This window comes from Staurois parvus, unplaced genomic scaffold (assembly GCF_062004578.1).
Source record: "Staurois parvus isolate SC_StPar_1 unplaced genomic scaffold, SC_StPar_1.0 ptg000105l, whole genome shotgun sequence".
Lineage (NCBI taxonomy): Eukaryota > Metazoa > Chordata > Amphibia > Anura > Ranidae > Staurois > Staurois parvus.
The window spans coordinates 6,790,059-6,812,533 of record NW_028317901.1 but is presented as its reverse complement, the minus strand read 5'-3'; the positions used below and the strand labels follow the sequence as shown (position 1 = coordinate 6,812,533).

General features: G+C 40.6%; 1 protein-coding gene across 1 annotated transcript in view; it reads right to left on the bottom strand.

Moving 5' to 3' along the window:
• Window positions 1-7,801: 7,801 nt before the first annotated feature.
• The window catches only part of LOC149467648 (uncharacterized), a 30,885-nt gene continuing 16,211 nt past the window's right edge, over window positions 7,802-22,475 (bottom strand). The window contains exons 3-6 of the mRNA XM_089671459.1: window positions 17,598-17,730; window positions 12,781-12,975; window positions 11,015-11,185; window positions 7,802-9,595 (exon numbers count right to left, since the gene is read on the bottom strand). Of these exons, the coding sequence (XP_089527585.1) occupies window positions 9,048-9,595; window positions 11,015-11,185; window positions 12,781-12,975; window positions 17,598-17,730 (1,047 nt within the window). The 3' untranslated portion in view covers window positions 7,802-9,047. The remainder of the gene's footprint in view (window positions 9,596-11,014; window positions 11,186-12,780; window positions 12,976-17,597; window positions 17,731-22,475) is intronic.

Below are 22,475 nucleotides of genomic sequence, written 5' to 3'. Positions count from 1 at the left end.
TCCAACCAGGGAGAGCCAGATGTGAGGAGGTCAAGTGACCCCGATGGGATGGATGGATGGCTGAGCAAGTGCGAAGTCAGACAGGCCGAGTTGGTAACGTAGAGGACGGTAAGGTACAAGGGAGCAGGCAGAGAATCATCGGGTCACACGCCAGGTCAGCAACAGTAGGTCAGATCTAATGAGGGGCATCCAGGGAGAGAGGTCAGGCAAAGCAAGGGTCTGGGCAGGAGAAATCAGCAGGTCAAGAACAATCCGGGTCAAATAACTTACAAGGCACAGGTTCAGAATCACAGGAAGCAGGTAAGACCAGAAGGCAACGAAATGACAGCTCAGGGACATTTAAATATCCCGCCCTGCGCTGCCATTGGTGCCCAGCGGGCGGCCGCGGCTTCTACTGCGCATGCGCGAACTCGAACGCCGCGGCCGGCCCGGACCTAGTGCTCGTGTCCCTGCACAGGGCGGAGCAGTGCGCCTGCGCCGGGACCATCGTGGCAGGGATCGAGGGGATCCCTGACACCTCTACAGGCTAGACAATGGCACCATGACTGCCATTAGGTATCAGGATAAAATCCATGGACCCTTTGTCAGACCCTACGCTAGTACAGTGGGTCCTGGGTTCCTCCTGGTGCAGACAATGCCCGGCCTCATATGGTGAGAGTGTGCAGGCAGTTCCTGGAGGATGAATTAATTGATACCATTGAATGGTCCCCACGCACGCCTGACCTAAATCCAATAGAACAGCTCTGGGATATCATGTTTTGATCAATCCGATACCGCCAGGTTGCACCTCAGACTGTCCAGGAGCTCAGTGATGCCCTGGTCCAGATCTGGGAGGAAATACCCCAGGACACCATTTGTCGTCTCATTAGGAGCATGCCCCGATATTGTCAGGCATGCATACAAGCATGTGGGTGCTATACAAACTACTGAGTACCACTTTGAGTTGCTGCAATGAAATTTCAGCAAAATGGACTAGCCTGCTACATAATGTTTTCACTTTGATTTTCAGGGTGTCTTTGAATTCAGTCCTCTGTAGGTTGATAATTTTAATTTCCATCGAACGATGGGGCATCCTCACGTTCCTAACACATTACCCAGTCCATTTCAGTATAGATATCCAGCATGATATTTTTCCCCATTACGATCTGATGTGTTTTCAAAGTGTTCCTTAATTTTTTTGAGCAGTGTATTTTATTTAATTACCTTTTATATATGTCAATATGTTTATTAAGCTGCATGTTTGCAAGATTTTATTAAAGAAAATTTTACATAATCCAGGACCAGCCAATCAAGTGGCTGAAGGCACCAAACCCAGAAGAAGACCAGAAGAACATGAAAGAGCTGGCAAAGGAGAACACTGACATCATAGCACTGGAGGGGGTCGCTTTGGTAGGTGAATCTGCCTTAATGTGCTAATATGCTGTGAATACTGGCCTATTATGGCTAAAAGCTCCTTGGGGTTTTTTTTTTTTTAAGACAGTCAGGGGAACACAAAATGGCTCTAACACCATTTTTCTGGCTGTAGTTCTAGATGTTCTACATGTACTGTAAAATCAGGTAGTTCTTACTACAACCACTTTACAAAACTATCAATGTGGCAGTGACAAATTCTTAAGGGATTAATATCAGTTCTTCTTTTAGGAAACTGGCAGTAATTAACCGTTTCAATACCGTGCAATTTTACACCTTCCTGCCCAGGCCATTTTTCAGGTTTCAGCGCTCTCACACTTTGAATGACAATTGCGCGGTCATACAACACTGTACCCAAACTAAAATTTTATCATTTTCTTCACACAACTAGAGATTTCTTTTGGTGGTATTTAATCACCGCTGGGGTTTTTATTTTTTGCTAAATTAACAAAAAAAGACCAAAAATTTTGAAAAAAAAACACATTTTTCTTTGTTTCTGTTATAAAAGTTTACAAATAAATAATTGTTCTTCATAAATTTAGGCCGAGATGTATTCTGCTACATGTCTTTGGTGAAAATAACCCAAATTAGGATGTATTCTTTAGTTTGTAGGAAAGTTATAGAGTTCACAAACTATGGTATAGATCTGAAAATTGATCAATCCTGAAGTACTGACGGCCAATCTAATTTCTTGAGGTCCAAGAATGTCAGAATAGTACAGATATCCCCAAATGACCCCTTTTTGCAGAGTAGACAGTCCGACATACTGCATAAGAGGCATGGCGAGTTTTTTGAAGTTGTATTTTTTTGTCATAATTTTTCGGAAAATTAAAAAATTAAAAAAATTATTTTCACTATTTTGTTTTTTACATACTGTCACCAGTGCAGTACAGCGTCATCATATAACTGGCATGGCGGTGAACAGGGACACTGACTGGTGACAGTATGAAAAAAAATATATATATTTTTTTTTTTAATTTTTTTTATTTTTTTATTATATTTAATTTTTTATTACATTTTTTTTATTTTTTTAAGATTTTTTTTTCATATTTTACTATGACCAAAGTAGTACAATGTTACCATAGTAACACTGTACTACTTTGGGGAAGTGATCAATATTTTTTTTTTTTTTTTTTTTTTTTTTTACACAATTTGCTTATAGCAAAGAATTACTTTGCTATAAGCAAGCATTTACCTGAATGAAATCGATTCATTCAGCTTTTTTCTTTTTTTTTTTTTTTTGTGCTTAGCTGTGATTTGGTCACAGCTAATCACATGACATGTGCATGTGATTAGCTGTGACCATTCACAGCTAGGCACTAGTATACAATGGATGGCATCATGAATGAAGCCATCCATGTATACAACTGTCATGTGACCTGCTGTGATTGGTCACAGCAGGTCACATGGTACCAGCAACGGGAGCCAGTACTCGGATCTGTCATCGGCCGTGTCCGAGGTGCACGGCCGGTGACAGATCGCACTGCTGCGCCGCTCTGCATTCGCGCAAACGGCGCATGTGCGGGAGCACGCCAAATGGCGTGCACCCGGAATGGAGAGACACATCTGAAGCCGCCAAACGGCCATTGGCCGGGCGGCTAATGGTTAAGGCCAACTCTGATCTGGTGTACAGACGTTTGCCAGTATTCAGAGCGAGAACACCATCTTTTTCTTGTTTGCACAAAACTGTTTATGAAATATATTAAACACCAAGCATAAACACATGTAGACTAGTAAACAAATAAGAACTTTTTATTGACTTATTTAACTATCATTATATTGATTTGGTGTATGTGTAGCACCCTCCAAGATAGCTAGGAGGGCTAAAGTCCAATTATTAGAAAGAGGCTGAGTAGCAGAGTCAGAGGGAGAAGGAGGTCAAATTCAGGTCAGAGCTGAGAGACTCTGCAGACCAGTTCTCTGGAAGTAGGAGGGAGTGAGGAGTGGCTGGTCTGCACTCTCGAGAGATCCTGGTCAGTCCCTAACAGGAGGCTTGGCATGGGGCCAGGACAGCCCTTAAGAGTGACCGAGCCTGCTCAGCAGCAGGAGAGTTCTGGTAGAAGATGGAGAAGTGAGAGGCTGGAGAGCAGGAGCCTGGGAGGGAGATTGAATGGAAAGGGGCTCACCTACAGGCATTGGAGCTGGAAAACGAGGAAAGCTCAGGACCTCATCGGCTGCCAAAGCGAGGACAATCTGCCCACAGACAGAGGACTGTGTGAGTAGACCTGCACCCCCTGGACCAGTAAGGGGAAGGAGCACTCTTGTGAATTAGCTGCTACCCAGGACTGTCTTATCTCTTAAAGTGACAGGCACTAGATCCCCTGCCCAGGGATTCACCCAGAACAACTGGATAGAGGAGCATTTGGGGTCTGGGGTGGTAAAACAGGAGATTAGCTCTCCAGAAGAGAATTTGTGCTGTAAAGAGAGTTGTATATAGTTCCATGAAGTTTGTCCTCAGTTGCCATTTCCCTTGGGCATTCTTGCAGCAATAAAAGGCAAAGTTTTTTGTTTTTTGTGAACCTTGAACTTTTTGCTCCTCCCATGAACTTCCTATTTAATCCATGTATTTGCACTTCCTGCTTGCCAGATTATTGTGCTCTCTCCAGTCATTACCACAGTCTTTTTACTCCTACTGCTATCTGTATCTTTACTGCCAGTGGTTACCGACCTTTGGCTTGTTCTTCCACTATACTTCCAATTGATCCCAACCCGCAACTACTTGTTTCTAACCTTTGGCTTGTTTAGTGACTGCTGACTGTGCTGCTGTTTGATCCCTACCAGTTATATTCACTTCTTGCTCACCTCCTGGTGGGGCAATCCTAAGGATTGTGACCTGGTACTACTAACATGCAGCAAAACCCTTCTCCATCAGGAGCTCTGTTGAATATTGGTTATTACTTAGACACCGCATCTTGGGTGAGTCTGTGTCAACTGCCAGGGTCACCTGCTTGTTTACCTATCCTGCTGGTCGGTGGGAATCTCTCTACTGCTATAACATCTGTTCTCCAAGCCTGACCCCTGAACATGACAGACCAATACCCAGAGAGTAGAGGGCTAACAAGGACTTCTTCAAAAGGACCCTTCCAGAACAGGGTTTAGCTGGTTTGTTAGAGACTGGTCCAACATTAAATGACAGACTTACCAGGAACATACAGGTCAGTCAAAATATCTGAACTAGAATGCTGCAATTTTGTGTTTTCCTGCCACCGTCAGTGCTACAGTTGTCATCATTAGAAACAGCTGCTGGGAAACTAGTTCCTCCTGACCTCACTGTTGGTGACTCTGGTATTTTTGTGTTTGTACTCATCCTAGCCCTGTTCCCCACTCACTGCCTTGCATTCCCACCTTACATTGCTCTGTATGTTTTAACTAAATACCATTCCCTTCTTTTTGTACCACTTGTCCCTTCGGTGAACAAGTAGGACAAATACAACCAAAAGAGCAACAGTTCTAGGACGTAGTCAGGATGAAACCCCAGGGGCACAAGACTGTAAAAGAGTAAGGAATATCTAGAGCAGTCTTTTTCAAGCAGGGTGCCTAAGCACCCTGGGGTGCCTTCTGTGTTTTTCAGGGGTGCCTTGGCAAAATGCGTAAAAATTGGTTGAAATTGCCCCAAAAATTGTTTGCAAGCCAGCAGGTGGATCAAGCATGCCGCTTTCTTACACAATGCCACAGTTTTTTTATTGCTGAACAATAAAACCTTGGGCTGGCAGCTGCCAGCGTCCTAACAACCACTGACACCATTGGCTGATAAGAACTTCAGGCACCTACACAGCATCTTTGTTTGACCCCTCCTGCCCCCCTCTGTCAGCACTGGGGTCACATTAGCTGCATGGGGTAGAGAAAATGTAGAAGAAGAAATGTTGGAATACTAATTATTACCAGTGTGAAAAAGTATATTTGCTTTGAAAGAATAAATTACCTTTAATGTTGGGCAGAGGTGTCCATAGGGTTGGTGTCACCCAGTGTGGTAACACTGGGTGACACCCCCTCTGGCGATCCCTGCAGAATGGATCGGATCTGCGGATTGAGCATAATGGATCGGACTCCGATCCTTTATGCTCAATCCGCAGATTCGATCCATCCTGCGGGGATCGTCGGCTTTCTTTACAACTTACCTTTTCTTGGTCCGGGACAACTGCGCATGTCCTGGTTTCAGGCACGATCAATCGATGATAGCAGTAGTTCTATCATTGATTGATCGTGCCTGAAACCGGGACATGCTTCAGGGGGACATATCTACATGGGAGCAGTAGTGTATTTAGATTTTGTGCTGCCCTAGGTAACACATTTTGCACCCCCCCCTCCCCTCTCCCCAATGAGAGAGCAAGAGAATTCAATAAGTGTGTGTATGTATATATGATTCTCTCTCCCTTTCTATCTGTTCTCTCTCTCCCCCCCCCCCTTCCCTTTCTCTGTCTCCCTCTTTCTCCCCCCTCTCTCTATCTCTCCCTCTTTCTCCCCCCTCTCTCTCTATCTCCCCCCCTCTTCCTCTTTCTCCCCCTTAAATCTCTCCCTCCCCCCTCTCTCCCCCTCTCTCTCCTTCGCCCCTTCTCTCTTCCTCTCCCTCCCCCTTTCTCCCTCTCTCTTCCTCTTTTTCTTTCTCTTCCTCTCTCTCTCCCCTTCCCCCCCTCTCTCTTGCTTCCCTCTTCCTCTTTCTCCCTCTTTTTCTTTCTCTCTCTCCCCCCCCCCTCTCGTTCCCCCTCTCCCTCTTTCTCCCTCTTTTTCTTTCTCTCTCTCCCCCCTCTCATTCTCCCTCTCCTTCTTCCCTCTCTCTCTCTCTCTTTATCCCCCATCTCCCTCTCCCCCTCTCTTTCCTCTCTCTCTCTCTTTACCCCCCCGCTCTGTCTCCCTCTCCCCCTCTCTCTATCTATCTCTCTCCCCTCTCCCTCTCCCCCTCTCTCTTTCCTCCCCTCTCTTTCCTCCCCCTCTCTTTATCCCCCTCTCTCTCTTTACCCCCCCTCCCCTCTCTCTCTCTTTATGCCCCTCTACCCACCTCTCTCTCTGTCTCTTTCCTCCCTCTCTCTCTTTACCCCCCTCTCCCCCCTCTCTCTCTTCCCTCTCTCTCTCTCTCTCTCTCGCTTCCCTCCCTCCCTCTCTCTCTTCCCCCCTCCCCCTTCCCTCGATCTCTCTCTTCCCCCCTCTCTCTCTTTCCTCCCTCTCTCTCTCTACCCCCCCTCTCTCTCTATCCCCCCCTCTCTCTCCCCCCTCTCTCTCTTAATGTAATCTCTAAAGTGTAATCTGCTGGATGGATGGCAGGAGGGAGAGCCCACAGAAGACAACACAGCTCACCTCTTCCGGGCTCTTTCATTGCTTCTCACCGGTGTCACCCCGCAGGATCGTCCGCATGCAACCTATACGGGGTGACACCGGACCCGCTCCAAGAAAAGGTAAGTTGTAAAGAAAACCGACGATTGAGAGGATTCTTCTACTTTTCACGTTAACCACATAGATAAACTGAATTGAACTGTGAACACCAAATAGGCGTTCTTTCAAATTTTCTTTCTTTCAAAGTTTGTTTCAAACTTTCCTTCTTTCAAACTTTCTTTCTTTCAGATTTTCTCTCTTTCAAACTTTATTTTCAATTTTCAAACTGTCCTTCAAACTTTCTTTCATTTTTTTATTTGGTGGGCCTTCGATGGAAGGCACAGTTATTGGGCAGTGCAAATTATTATACATGTGATATAATGTGAAATTATATTATATAGCCATTATTCTGTTGTTCTTACAAATGTGATATTATACACATGGTAGGAAAATGAAAATGTACTTCTTACAGTATCTGTCCTGTCAATGTTTAAATAAAGACTATATAGAAAATGACAGGCAACACATACTCCTAACAATGAAGTGGATTGGCGCTGCTTTAACTTCAGAAAATGGTTTATTGATTAAAGAAAAGTATAAGGGTAATTAATCTCTCAGGGATCATGCACACGGCTATTTGTAAGAGTTTTATGTACCTAAAATGAATTAATGGGTGCTTTCCCATGCTTGGGGAAATGTATGTGCCACATACAGACTGCCATACAAGTGAATGGCTGTATACAGTTATACTCTTGTAAACGCTGATGCTTTTTGCATCAGCATTTACTAGCACATGCATGTTCTACATATTTTCTGAACACATACATGTTTGGTTTAAGAGAATCTAAAATTGCAAATAGTCTCTCTCTGTGATAATGTGTTAAAGACTTTGGTGTAGGTATCCTTTAAAAAAAAAAATTATATATATATATATATATATATATATATATATATATCTCAAACCTATTTTATCATTATATATACAGGCTGGTCTCCTGGTTTGTGTAGCAGAATAAGTGTGCTTTACTGTCTTTTCTAACATTTTAATCTAACAGTCTTATCAAACTGATTGAAAACAGTAGACTTTCTTTACTCATCAAAAAAGTTCTTTATCAGACAAGCCAATCACGGTGCCTTATACAGAAATAGCTTCTAAGTAAAAGAATCAACTAATTTGTAGCACAATAATAAAAATGTATCACAGCAAGCATGTAAAATGTAAAGGACTTAAAAAAAAAAAAAAAAAAGAAGAAGCAAAATATCTGATAATATTTACTCACTGAAAACACACTATAGAGTCCCTTTAACCAAATATGCAGGTAGAGTGATTGGTATAGCTATCTGAACAAAGAACAAAAGCAGCAAGGCCTACAGCCAAGTGTTATTGGTTGCATATTCAAAGAACAAGATATATCTAATTAAAGTGTATCTGTACCCAAGAACAGAAATGGGATATATTGCAGTTTACCAGTCTTTAGATGTGGTGGCTGCATTAGTTTAAATTTTTCAGGCTTTTTTCCTTTATTCTTGCCTGGTGATCCTGCTTGTTACACACTTCCTGTTCTACGGTGACAACACTTGTTCACTCTACTGTATCTGTGGAGGACCAGCATTATTACCCTAAAAAGGGAAGTGTTTTAGGACTACAGAACACTGTTACCTCTCCTCAACTCCATAACATAAGGTAAGGTGTTTTGTAGTTTATTGAGTTACCTGGGAAAGAAGATAACACTACTTCAGATAACATTGCAGAGTGCCCAAGACACAGGACAGCAATAGATTTCTGGCTGGATCTTTTTTTATTTGGGGGGGGGTGCACTTATTGAACAAATATAACACAACCCTTTCAATGGTGTATTTAACAGATCAAAATTGAGAAAATAAGAGAAGTTCCTTATCATTCTTTGATGAAATAATGTGGATGATATAAGGCAAGTACACACAGCTTTCCAATGGGGGAAAACAGCATAAATTCCTTATGCCTGCTGAGTCCCTCTCAAGCAACAGGCTGGAAACTGTGCACTGAACAAAATGACAAATCCAGGTTTGTTAAATAAGACTTTTCATAAACAGAGCAGAAAAATGCAGTGGGAGTGATTTACTAAAACTGGACCACACAGAATCTGGTGCAACTGTGCATGGTAGCCAATTAGCTTCTATCTTCAGCTTGTTCGATTAGGCTTTGGCAATACAACCTGGAAGCTAACTGGATTCTATGCAGAGCTGTACCAGATTTTGCACTTGCCAGTTTTAGTAACTAACCCCCAATGCTTAAATGACAAATAATCCTTTAGTCATGAACATCCCCTGTGCTCTGTGACTGCAGCTTGCTATGCATCCAGATTAGGTCTCCATCCATCCCGGAACTTCAAGAATTTTACACTGTTAAGTCCGTTCATGCCTAAACAGCTCTTCATCATCTCTTGGTTAAGATCATACACTAGGTGGCCATCCACCTGAGATGCTTCAAAAGCTGCTGTGTATTGGCTCATATTGAGAAATGTCAGACATTCACACACCTGTTTCACAGTCAGATTGTGAAGGTCTTTGGGGACATCATGAATGGATTTGAAGGATTGTGCTGTTGGGGAATCTGTTTTCACTGTATTTGGGGCCAGATTTTGAGGGCCTTTAGGGCTGTCATAATTGGATTTCAAGGATTGTACTGATGGGAATTCTGTTTTCACTGTATTTGAGGTCTGTTGCAATTTCTTCAATTCTGACACAATCTGAAACTGATACACATTGCCGCTTTCGCTATTATCCATAGGTGTCTTTAAGTCACTGTTGATTTCATTGAGGTCAATATATATTGGCTCAATGGTGCTGTAGCTGGGCTCTTGTGTATTGATGTCCTTTTTGTCTAGCAATAAAATCTCTGTAGGAAAAGAGTAAGATGACAAGTGAATTAAAGGTACATTTACTGCATCTTTCTTTATTATACTCTAAGCAGCCATACCAAATTAAATCTATAGAACTGGGTTTCTCAACTAGGATTCTGTGGAGCTATAGAGTTCCTCCAGAGGGGTTCCTAGGTTCCTAGGGGTTCCTTGAGCAATGAGCAATTTATACTTGTCAGATAAGTTCCCACTGACACCAATGATCTTTTTGGCTATCTGTAAGGGGGAATTATTCCAAATGGCCACAAATGTAAGAAGCTTTCTTTCCACTAACCATCACACTGATGTATCATGAGTTGTAGATATAGTAACTGTTAGCATGGGTTTCCTGAACCCAGAAAGATATTTCAAAGTTTCCTCTGTGTTGAAAAGGTTGAGAAAGGCTGCTATAGAACAATAACATTCCATTTAAAGTGAAGAAATGTAATCTACTTTTGTTTGGTGGATCAGTATACTAATTGTCTTTCCTCCGAAATCTAATATTTCTGAATGGATGGTGGTGACCAGAATCATGTCTGTTTTATGTATTTATCTCTGGGACAACAGAAGTGAGATTTCCCTATTGGAACCTCACCAAGATGTAGAATCAAGATGGATTGAAGCAGGAGACTAATGCAGTGCACAGTTGAATGGTAGAAAAATAGTATAATAAGATTTTCAAATAATTTCTGTGGACACAGAAGATCCAGTGTGCTAGGATGCTTGTATGTCTATTTTCTGCGGATCACATTTCCACAAGCTGGACGTAATGTTGATGTCCAGGTTTCCTAGCACTTTACTAGTTTGTTTGAACCAAGAAGATCCAAATAAGTTCATTACATTACTAAGTGATTTGGCCACTGTATATGCTGTATCATACGGGACTAGCATGGGCTGCATACAGTGTGTGGCGAAGTGTTCTGCAGCAGCATGGGTGACTTCCTGTCTGCTGTCGAAACAAACTGAGTTGGCCTGAATGCCTCTCAGCTATTCAGAAGAAGCCTTGTGTTGTTATCAATGAATATGAGGCTTCTTCTGATACGCTGAGCTGAAGAGGCAGGCAGATATCATGATCTCCACCTTAGCCAGACAGAAGAAGTTTTGTATTCATTCATTAAAGTACAAGTCTTTCCTGAATTGCAAAGAAGTAGTCAGGTTGACTCAATTTTGTTCTGACAGCAGATGGGAAGCTGCCCATACTGCTGTGGAACACAGCTCCACATACTGTATGTAGCTAATGCCACTACAGTATAATACACATAGTGGCTGTATCACTTATTAATGGAAATAGTTTGGGGGTTTTTTGGGCGGGGGGTTAGCTTAGCACCAAACAAACAATTTACAGTAAGAGGTGGTTCATTATAATTTAGCATATTCTCCATTTCTGACTGTAATTGTACATGTAACCAACAACTTACCCTCAAAAGTGACATTTGCCATGCTGCCTTGATTTTTGACTTGCTGGGTTAACAGGCTGCATAACCAGTTCCATTTATCTGTATTTCCATTCTTAAACCCCAATGCCACCACCAGTTTCAGTTCTGTCATGTACATTGGAATGATTATAGGCTCTTCTACAAATATCCTACCTTTATAAGAAAATAGGAATGAAGAATTATTATGCTGTTCTACCAATTTCAATACATAGTATATAGTAGTAATTACACAGCAGGGGGGGGGGGGGGTAATGGGATTCAATAGGAATATTTAGGGAAAATTTGCAATTATATTGTCTATTCCACTCCAACAATATTCAAGAAACTAATCAGAGGGAAAACTCAGCTACAGATGAATGATTTCCAAAGGTAGTTAATGTTCAGCACTTGTGTCAGTGGCCTTCAGTTTGAGACACTTCTGAGATACACTATCAAATCTATTTAACCTGTAGTTGACCTTCTTCTGACCCACATTTTACTTACTTTAAAAATGATTTGCACTCCCACAGACATGTATAGAAATGCAAAACATGTTAAAGTGAACACATTCATAAATTAACAAAATTTTGTTCAAGAATAAATTTCAATTATTCTCAATTTTCCTCATCACTACGATCAAATAAGATGTTGATTTGACCCCATGAACTATTAGATCAAACATTCCAAATTGATTAATTTTCAGACTAAATTCTACCAGTGTAGAGGAAGAGAAAAATCAAATTGTAATGGTTGCATCCAGTATGCTCACAAGCTAATTTTGAATGCATACTTCAATCCAATTATATGCCATGTACTTCAGACTTCACTCAGCACTACAAACGTAAAGTCACTATTCAAGTTTTAATTAGACCTACATTACTAATAAATAAAATTTGTCTATCCTGCTTCACACTGATAGTTCCTAACCACTTGACTACCAAGGTTCGTTTATAAACGTCATAGTAAACAAGTGGTTAAATCAAGCTCACAGTAGCTTTTAGAGCTGCTGAAGGGCTTTCTAATAAAAGTGATCACCGTTCCATTAAGGCTATTCCCTGGCTACAGAATACTTGTCCAACCTCTGTGCAAGACCACCCTACTTTGGGTACCACTCAGAAAATTACCCTTAAGACTTCTCCTATAATAGTCAACTCTGGACTGGACTCTCTGATTCCGCCAGTGCTCAGGAACCTGGAATTCATTTTTGGGGGTTTACAGTAACTTCTAGCAAAAAATGCAGATTTTACAAAAAAAAAGGAGAAAATTGCCCTGGTAGACAAGTGGTTAAAGCAATTTGAAATGAAAAGCCTATTAACCCGGCAAATACTTTATACATTCTGCCAATGCTCTCTTAGTCTGGGCAATTAACTCCTCACCTTCAGCCAATGTGATATTATGAAAATTGTTTTTGTCTGGAATTTCTTCAGTCCCCACAGGCCATTAATAATAATTGTTTATAAAACTCAATCCCTATACGCAAACATTTTTTATTAGGATTGGGCTGTTTAGAATATTAGTAGTCTCATATATGAACTGCTTATGCAAACAAATATATTGGATTTAAAACGACCATATTTTACTTCCTTTTTACCAATACTAAGGCTATGTGACTCTCACCAATGCCTCAAAAGCTATTTCAGACCTCTCAAATGTATCAAAAGAAATAACATAAAACCCTTCTCTGGGTCCCTTGGAGGTTTGGTATGTTAAAAGCAGATAATTTTACTTCTTTTTAAACTAACATCCAAATGATTGTAGATTCCACTTACCTTTGTCAATAGGATGTCCAAATAGGAACATTTCCTCATAAGTATCTTGCAGTGTCAGCTCTGATAGCATTTCATCTTGAGACTTCATATCCCCCTTTTGTTTATATGATAAAACAGTGGATGTGTTGACAGTAAGTGGTAGGGTATATTTGGCTAATATCTCTTCCAGAGTCATGGAATGTTTATTCTTTAAAGCTGAAGGAAGGGGTGAAGGGGAACACAATGAAAAAGAATAACATTTTCAATGTTTTTCCCATTATTCTGAGCAAACTGCACTGACAGCAATATGCAGACAACCTTTCTCAAACACCTTCTGAAAATGCTAGATATCTAGCTGTCTTTGGCTTCAGTAATTTCATTCACTGTATACATGCAACCACAGTTATAAATATAAAGTAAATCCTCCAAACAACCCAATAAACTACACAATTCTAAATGGAAAAAACTTTCAGCCCTAGAAAGTTGCAAACATCAAAAATAACCTAAAAAGAATCATCCAAACCACGCGCTAGTAAAAAGACCTCTTTAATCTAAAATAACAATATGTGCCCTCCAAATAATAAATGTTCACACACATATAATCACACAAAATATTAATTAAATATGTGTCCAGTGTCTTAATAGTCCAAAACCAAAAAATAATGGAACACGTCGCACTTGGAATCACTTCTTTATAGTGTTGTAATCCTCAAAACAGCTTCCGCAGAAACCCTCAAAAAAATAAAAAAACTCAATATAGTGCATTAACTTAATAACTTTGAAAATAACACTCCATGCGTGCATGTACATCCTGCGTGGAGCCGGGAGACTGGGGAACTGGCTTACGGTACCATGAGGGGATGATATTATAACCATAACGTCAGGAGTGGAGGCAAGGAGACTGAGTGGTTTTGCTGATTCCTCTATATGATATCTCACAGCGGTTTTTCATTTCATTTGGTAAGGGTATATATGCTATATGTATTATAAGTGATACACTATTGAAGTGGTTTGCACTGAGTAAAACACAACACCAGTTTGGCACAAGTGTTGCTGTGGTTTTTCTTTTCATGTTTTTTTGCACTAATGTTTGCGGTTGCACGCATGGAGTGTTATTTTCAAAGTTATTAAGTTAATGCACTATGTTGGGTTTTTCTATTTTTTTGAGGGTTTCCGCGGAAGCTGTTTTGAGGATTACAACACTATAAAGCAGTGATTCCAAGTGGTACGTATTCCATTATTTTTTGGTTTGGACTATTAAGACACTGGACACTTATTTAATTAATATTTTGTGTGATTATATGTGTGTGGACATTTATTATTTGGAGGGCACATATTGTTATTTTAGATTAAGGAGGTCTTTTTACTAGTGGATGGGTTGGATGATTCTTTTTAGGTTATTTTTGATGCGACCACAGTTAACCCAGGCATTGTACATCTTCTCTGCACTGGAGTGCTGCTCTTCCCATCCTCCTTCGCCTCTAGCCATCAGTTCTTCAGAATGACAGGCATGAATCAAGCATTTTCACAAGAAAGTGGAGGTCAGTGTGGCATCCTCCATATGCTGTATATTTAAATTTTAGAACCCCCTGGCAACTCCCCAAAATATTTCTAAGTTCATATAATTATCTACCCTTCCTTTACTATTTGCAATGGTTAATACTACCTTCTTACTTATTGTTTACCACATTTTTATTTCAATTCCCGGTTAATGTCAAAATTTGAAAATTATCTAAAGTTTGTACCTATTAACATTATTATTCAGGGCCATGATAACAATTAAGTCTTATGCACACAGGGCTTTTTTTTCCTCCGATGGACATTTTTGCTCCTAACAGGAAAAGAGCAGCTTAAAACAACATGCCTAGAGCTACATTTTGCAAAAGTGCTTAGGTAAGTTTAGGTGCATCAAGCACTTGGGCGTTCACTTCACTGGCCAAATTATGAATTCATTCTAGCCATTGTAAAGGATGAATGCTCAAACGCTAAATGAGCTAGGTGTGTTTACACGTGTTTAGTTGCGTCAAGCAATTTTTCTACTCAAACTCTCCTCTTCTGAACGCGCAAGTGATGTTTTTTTTTCAGCCTCTGAATGCTCTTTTTCTAATATGCTTGTAAATGCCTAGGTGTGCATGGCCACATTACATAGAGGTGCACAAAGACTAAAAGAAAAAAGTCAACTACACAAAAAAAAAAAGAATCAAACACCTGTAAAACCAACATTTTTTATATCCTATGTGCATGAGGCCTTAAAAATTTAATTTTTATTTTAAAGCCCAAGTTTAGGCAGAGATAACAACACCACTTAATTCAGTTATGTATTAGTTAAGAATATAACTGTATTTTTAAATGCAGAAAGCAATTATGCCAGATATTAAAACTGTAATAAACCCCAACAAAAATGTTATATATTGCAGCATCAATTCTTTTCGATTCAAAGATATGGTGGTTCTCTCCTTTATTTTCACCTGGTGATCCAGCCAGTCTCTTATATTTCAACTTCCAACTAACAGACTGTCCAGCAAAAGTGGCAGTTAGAGGGTTAAGAAAAAACCATTTACCACAAACAATTGACAATGCTGCTGATAAAGGTGTCTAGTTGTTCTTCTATCCATAGTGTAGACAAGCTCAGACAGTTAGTGTGCTACTGGGAGGATCCACACGTGAAAATAAAGGGGAAAAGTCTGAAAAGGGAAATTAATGCAGCCACTACATCTAAGAATTGGTTATCTGCATTATATTACGGCTTTGACTTTGGGTTTAATACCACTTTAAGTTCCAAGTTCAGATGTATTCAAACTAGAAAAAGGGTGAGGTAGCACTTTGGACTTTTCATGGCTCTATTGTTTCATAAGGCTATAGAATTTTTCCCAGCGATTTCCCATGTGATAGCACTTGGGCCTGCTGATTGGCAGCTTAGGGAACGAACATTTAATTGTGGGACAAGGCGAAAAGCCCCTTTATCAGGTTTAGTCAGTTTCCAGAGTTTCTTTTAAGATGTAACTTTAGTAAGAAAAATGCTAGCAGCATAGACACGCACACAATTTGTCTCGGGAGCACCCCTGCACGAGTGCTCCTTTAGTAACGGCTATGGGGATACCCCAGCATATGGCAGGGGGACCCCAGAAGAGGAAGTTCAGAAGAAGAAATGGACCAAAAAACATTTTTTTCTGTTTTTTTTTCCCGGACAAAATGGAAATTTTTGGAAAAAGTTAAAAAATTCAGCGTGGGGTAGTTTTACAATTTGAAAGTCATTTTGTTACAATGGGAACATTAAATACAGTGTATATAAAATTATTATACTTGACATGAAAGTAAACTAAATAAACTAAACTTGCTTTTTAAAATTTGTGATGATCCAGAAGCAGCAGAATGAGAGTGGAATGAGAAATCTGGAGGGAAAAGCTACTCGCTCTTTCATTATTGTCCTCACCATTTAATTTCATAAAGTATTTTTAATGTCTTGAGTTTTGTCATCCTTGTAGCATTTGAAAAAGAATATTTCTTCTCTCAATATTTTCAAATTGCAGCTTTGCTCTCAGCAAAAATTTAGTTATGGAAAGGTTTCCAAACTCTAGAGGTTGGTCTCGCCATTTTACTGAGAGGAGGAAAAGGAAAAAGATATTTTCTGAGCAGACTATAGGTAAATATTATGCTGTGATGGTGGAGAACATTAATAGAATCATTTAAAGGTTATAAAGATACTACTTTGTCAGACAAATTTACCCTCTTACCTGTCATTTAAGGCCTGAGAGGAGGACAGAAACTATTATCTACTGTATCCTAACAATCATCCAACTGTAGAAGGTACAAGATGGAGCCCATAAGCAAACTAAACTGGAGCCTTTCCGCTGAAGTGTCCCCTAGTGGCAGAAATGCATATTTCTCTTGCTTGAGAAGTACAGTGTTACTTGAATTGTATTCCAGAATTTGCTTGTCTCCAGCTGAGAGAACTTGCAATAATTGAAGACTTTACATAAAGTCTCAGAATGCTTTCATTAAAGGAGAAGTATAGTCAAAGCTATTTTGGCTATGCTTCTCCTATGGATCACAGGAGTGCAAGTGCATTCTGCACTCCTGTGACACGTTTTTAGCTGACAGTGGGCTAAAGCCTGCTTCTGGCTGACATCACTCAGCCAGTTAAGGCTCAGGAACGATCTTTAAAGTTGGGATCCACCCAGATGCCTGGACCGGCAACTGGCTCAGCCTTCCAGCGAGCTGCTGAGAGTCTGAGCCAGATGCTCCTGCCCCTTCCACAACCCAGCGCTCCAGTGAGTGCTGGAGGGACAGATCAGAGAGCTGATGACTGTTAGTCACCAGCTCTCTGCAGGCTGAAGACCAAGTGCTGAGCAATCAGTGGTGTTTGATCAGTCAGTTCTCGGTCCTAGAGGCGGTGGGGGACAGCTGCAGCTGGAATCGGTGCTTCAGCCATCTAGGTGAGTATGATTGTTTATTTTTATTTAAAGCCATGCCATTTTTTTTCAGGCCTTCCCATCTCTATTCATGTCTATTCCTTAATTTTAATTATTGATAGAAATAGAGAAAGAGTCACATCAAGGTTAAATTAAGGTTAGGCTTGCTTTCCATTTTTGTCTTTATGTAATATCTAATTTAACATCTGCAAAAATATATAAATATTTTAGGAAACTGCTTAGAGGTTCACTTTGCTAAATACAGTCATTTAGGAAGTATTTCTAGTGTTTTGGTACTTCAGGGAGCACATCTGGGGAAAAAAAGTCCTACAATGCCCTCTCCAATCAACAAATGTGTCAGGACTTCAACAAAATGATATCCACTTCGTAGGAAAAGATGTATCTTTATATAATTCAGGTTCTTACTTGCAAGGGGCCCTTTAACTGATGGCACCAGAAATTTCAGTCTTTTCAGCTTAACAGGCAATGAAAACAGTTTCCCAGTTTTGGTTTCAGCTGTTACTCTTCTCTGGTTGTACAGGGAGTGAACTCTGATAACCTGTGAATAAGGACAAATATTTAATTGAATGTATTTATTTAATCAGGCTACACACAAGCTATAGTATGTACAAAGTGCAGTAACACATAGAAATGGCAGTTCTTTTATCAGTAGAACAGGATAAGCTGATTGGTTGCAGTGGATTTGCATGCTGCTGTTTTCCTTTTCAGCATTTCGTGACAGGTCATAGTTGTTGAAATTTATCATATTGTATGTAAACATGAAAACAAAACACTTGGCTTCGTCAGGACCAAGCTGTCAGGACCAGGTCCTGACGAAGCCGAGTGAGATACGCCCATCGGCGAAATGCGTTGATGTCATATGTCAGACATGTCACTTCAGGTCATATGCGTTGGCGCCATACACGCTAACCAAAAGGGAAGTGGCCTTATTTGCTGGCCACGAGTCGTGCAAGGCTGTGCCAGGCTGCACAAGCACCAAGGGGAGAACGGAGCCCGCCGAATACAGTCCCGATGGTGGCGGCTGCCTCCGGAACTGTGCCTGGTTATCCAGATGAAGGAAACTTTGTGAGAGTATCACCTATGGCTTGGGTGGTGAGTGAACTGTCATGCAGCTACACGGAATAAGGCATTTGATCGTTTATTTATACATTTTTACGCCATCACATACAGTATATTGATTGACTGTCCATTTGTCATCAATTTATTACAAGATGGGGACAGAATGATTCACCATTCAGGTTCTAGGCACCCTTTATATATTACAAGAAACGGAGGACCCAGCAGGTTTTACACTTTCATCAATATTAAGGTGGTTAATAGCCCGCATGTTGCGGTGAAGAAACCCCTTGAAGCAGGACCCTGCCATCTTTATTACATTAAGGATATCAACAGTGATTTGTCCACTACTGACTCTGCATCCATACAAAATGGACTTGTTTGTTGTGAATCAATACATGTTCACCACCTACTCGTGCCTTTAATCATGATGTTTACATGCCAATATCTGGTTAATAGAGGGGCATAGTATCCACACATTTATCTACAATTTTTCACCCACATTGCCTTATGGGTTTATGGGTAATTATGTTACTGTTATTTGGTGCTTGATATCAGCCATTATTGCATAGCATCGCATAGTATAATATACCTTTATGGTACAATTTTTTGACACACCCCCTACCTGGTGGTGTAACCAATGTGTTGGTGCTGCAAGTATACTAGACAGTTATCTGTCACTATATATGCAGCACTCCATCACTAAGACCGATTTTGATGTTGTTTTTATGTGATTTTAGGTTTTTTTGTATTATCTCATACTGAGGTGATGGTGAACCAGGGTATTTACCCTAATTGTCTATTTATATTGTGTAATAAAGCATAATTTTTGGAACTACTTTCAGTATCGCATTCTGTCCATTATGTAACCACTTTTTTGTGAATCTCTTTTCACGGTCCCCTTTTTTGCATGCATGTTTTTTGGTTACTGGGCAGAAACCATATGTTGGGTGATACAGTATATTCATTAAGCCTCTATGCTCCCTTTTCCTTAATTCATTAATGAAAACAAAACAGCCTACAAAGCTCTCTTTTGTGTTTAATATTCTGCTTACAACAGTATAAAATGTACTGTATTGTATGATTGAGATTATATACTGTATAGTATATATTACACACACACTATATTGCCAAAAGTATTCTCCTCCAAATCATTGGATTCAGATGTTCCAATCACCTCCATGGCCACAGGTGTAAAAAATCAAGCACCTAGGCATGCAGACTGCTTCTACAAACATTTGTGAAAGAATGGGTCGCTCTCAGGAGCTCAGCGAATTCAAGCGTGGTACCGTGATAGGTTGCCACCTGTGCAATAAGTCCATCCGTGACATTTCCTTGCTACTAAATATTCCACGGTCAACTGTTAGTGGGGTTATAACAAAAGTGGAAGCAAATGGGAATAACAGCAACTCAGCCCTAAGGTGGTAGGTCACGTTAAAATGACAGAGCGCATGCTGAAGCATACAGTGTGCATAAGTTGCCAACTGTCTGCAGAGTTAATAGCTAAAGACCTCCAAACTTTGTGTGGCCTTCAGATTACCACAACAGTGCAGAGAGCTTCATGGAATGGGTTTCATTGGCCAAGCAGCTGCATCCAAGCCTTACACCACCAAGCGCAATGCAAAGTGTTGGATGCAGTGGTGTAAAGCACTCCATCACTGGACTCTAGAGCAGTGGAGATGTGTTCCCTGGAGTAAAACAATCACCACTAAGGGGCGCTGTCCCAAGACATATTCTCTGGAGTGACAAATCACACTTCTCTGTCTGGCAATCCGATAGACGTGCCTGGGTTTGGCAGTTGCCAGGAGAACCATACTTGCCTGACTGCATTGTACCAACTGTATTATATATATATATATATATTTTGTGTGGAATTAGCTCAGTAGCAGGTTGTGCTTGATCCCCTGGATGAGTCAGAGCATGGTGAAAGAGGCACGGGACAACAGCAGGATCTTGGTGAAACAAGTTGTGCTTTATTTACAAGGTTGGTGATCACAAAGCATATATCCAAAACAGCAAAAAAAAAACCACAAACAGAAAATAAAGCCTTGCCATGTTGGCCGCCTAACTGCAAACACAGGATCTACTTGTCTGGATACAGCCTACCACTGCTCAGACACATTGCATTCACACAGTATCTCAAAGTCCATAGTCACACAGACTTAATCTCACCACAGTATTGTTTGGTTGCTCCCCAGTCTGTCCTGCACAGAAATCTGGTTCCAGGTTGGAGCATTCCCCCTAAGCAGCCTGGGAGTTTTATAGAGCCCAGAGCCCTTAACCTGCTACAGCTGAGCTCATTAACCCGTCAGTGAGCCAAATAGCCTCATTAAAGCACAAAACGAAAAACAGTCAGTGTAGAGCATGAATCTGGGACAAATATACCTCCCATCCTGGACACATCCTCCAGGTTCTTCCTGGATTCCTGTCACAATATATATATATATATATATATATATATATAAATAAACACTTGCTGACCACCTTACGTACATATACAGTACGGCACCATTCTGAGTAGTTATACTGGGATGATTCCTGCAGCTTCAGGCGTCATCCCGGGATTGTATTTTTCAGCTGTCGATTTGCTTTTATGTTAAAGCCATCCTAGTGGCTAATTAGCTGATGCACTGCTTTTATAGGCAGTAGGAGGGGTCAACCCCCCACCCGCTGCCCTATGATCCCTCTCCAGGCTTTCCTGTCCCACTGGGAGCCCGGCAGTGAAATTGGCAGTTCCGCCAGCTTACTATAGAGCTGATCAGGGACTGGAATGTTCATCTCTATGGTATACAAAACTGGAAGCAATGAGTATTTAGTCACTTCCGGTTTTCAGCTGGTTGTTTACCAGCAAGGAAAAGCTTTGGATCAAACCGCTACAAGTTTGATCCAAAGCTATCAAGGGCAGGGACCACAGATCTCTCAGTAAAGAGTACCTGTCACTGCCTATACCTATCACAAGAGATGTTCACACTAACATTGGATGTCCTCAAATATAAAACAATATACTGTGTGTGTATATATGAAAAAAGTTTTACAACTAATGAATGAGTCAACTGGACCATTCGAATAATATCATGGTCATCATACAAAGAATTGTGCAGATTGCGGGAGCTCAGGTATCATTAACCCATCTAATGGTAAATGAAACTTACAACGCCTAAGATGAAGAGACCAGCTATGCATGTCAAATGCTCTCAGAATATGTCAAAATTGATCCTTAACAACTATACTCTATAAGAGAGACTCACGTGACGACATTCCCCCTGTGTGTCATGAGTACAATCACTCAGGGGGTGCACAATTTTAAAGTGTGACACACTGTTAGGTACTGTATCTGTTTACTCAGGATAACATCATCTTTTTTAAAATCATTTTTTTAATTCTAAAGATATGAATTTGGTGAAAACATACATAATACAAACAACAGACGCCCTCACAGGGGCAGGGTCAAAGCCCAACAGAGTGAACATAAAACTACAAAAGGTACAAAACAACCCAAGGGAGAAAAACAAAAAAAGGGGGGGGGACGGGGACCACACATGATATTCAAGGCCTAATCAATTGTAGACAGTATAACAGGACCATAATAGATAAAAGGGAACCCCGCTCACAACAAAAAAAAATACAAAAAAAACAAAGCACCTGGGTGACTATCCGTCAATCAATTCCCCACGTCAGCCGCCGTAGAAATATCATCAAGCGAACATGACCAAATTTTTAAAATATGTGGGGGCATCCTCTATTAGAATAGGTAGTCTGATAAAGGGGTAAATTAGGATTCACCAGTCGTTTCCAATAGGTTAGAGCAGGGGTAGACGGTTTTTTCCAGCTTAGAGTGTCTGTTTTACGAGCATTAATTGTTTTACGAGGACTATTAATAAGGTGCACTTGGCCACAGCAGGAGCCAGCGGTTCTACCTGCAGAACAGAATTTCGGGTCAAGGGGAACACTAATATGTACTACTTCTTCAATTGTATGTAATACTGCCTGCCAAAAAGACATAATAACAGGACAGGTCCAAAAGATATGAAAAATCCTTCCGTGAGAACAATGCCAACATGCGGGAGAAAAAGAGGGGTTCATTCTATGTAACTGATAGGGGGTAAGGTAAAATTTTAAATTGAATCAGTTTATCTCTGGCAGAAACTAGGGAAGAGAAGGGATAATACTAAATCTTGGACCAATCATCATCATCCAAATTAGGAATATTCGTCCTCCACTTCAGAT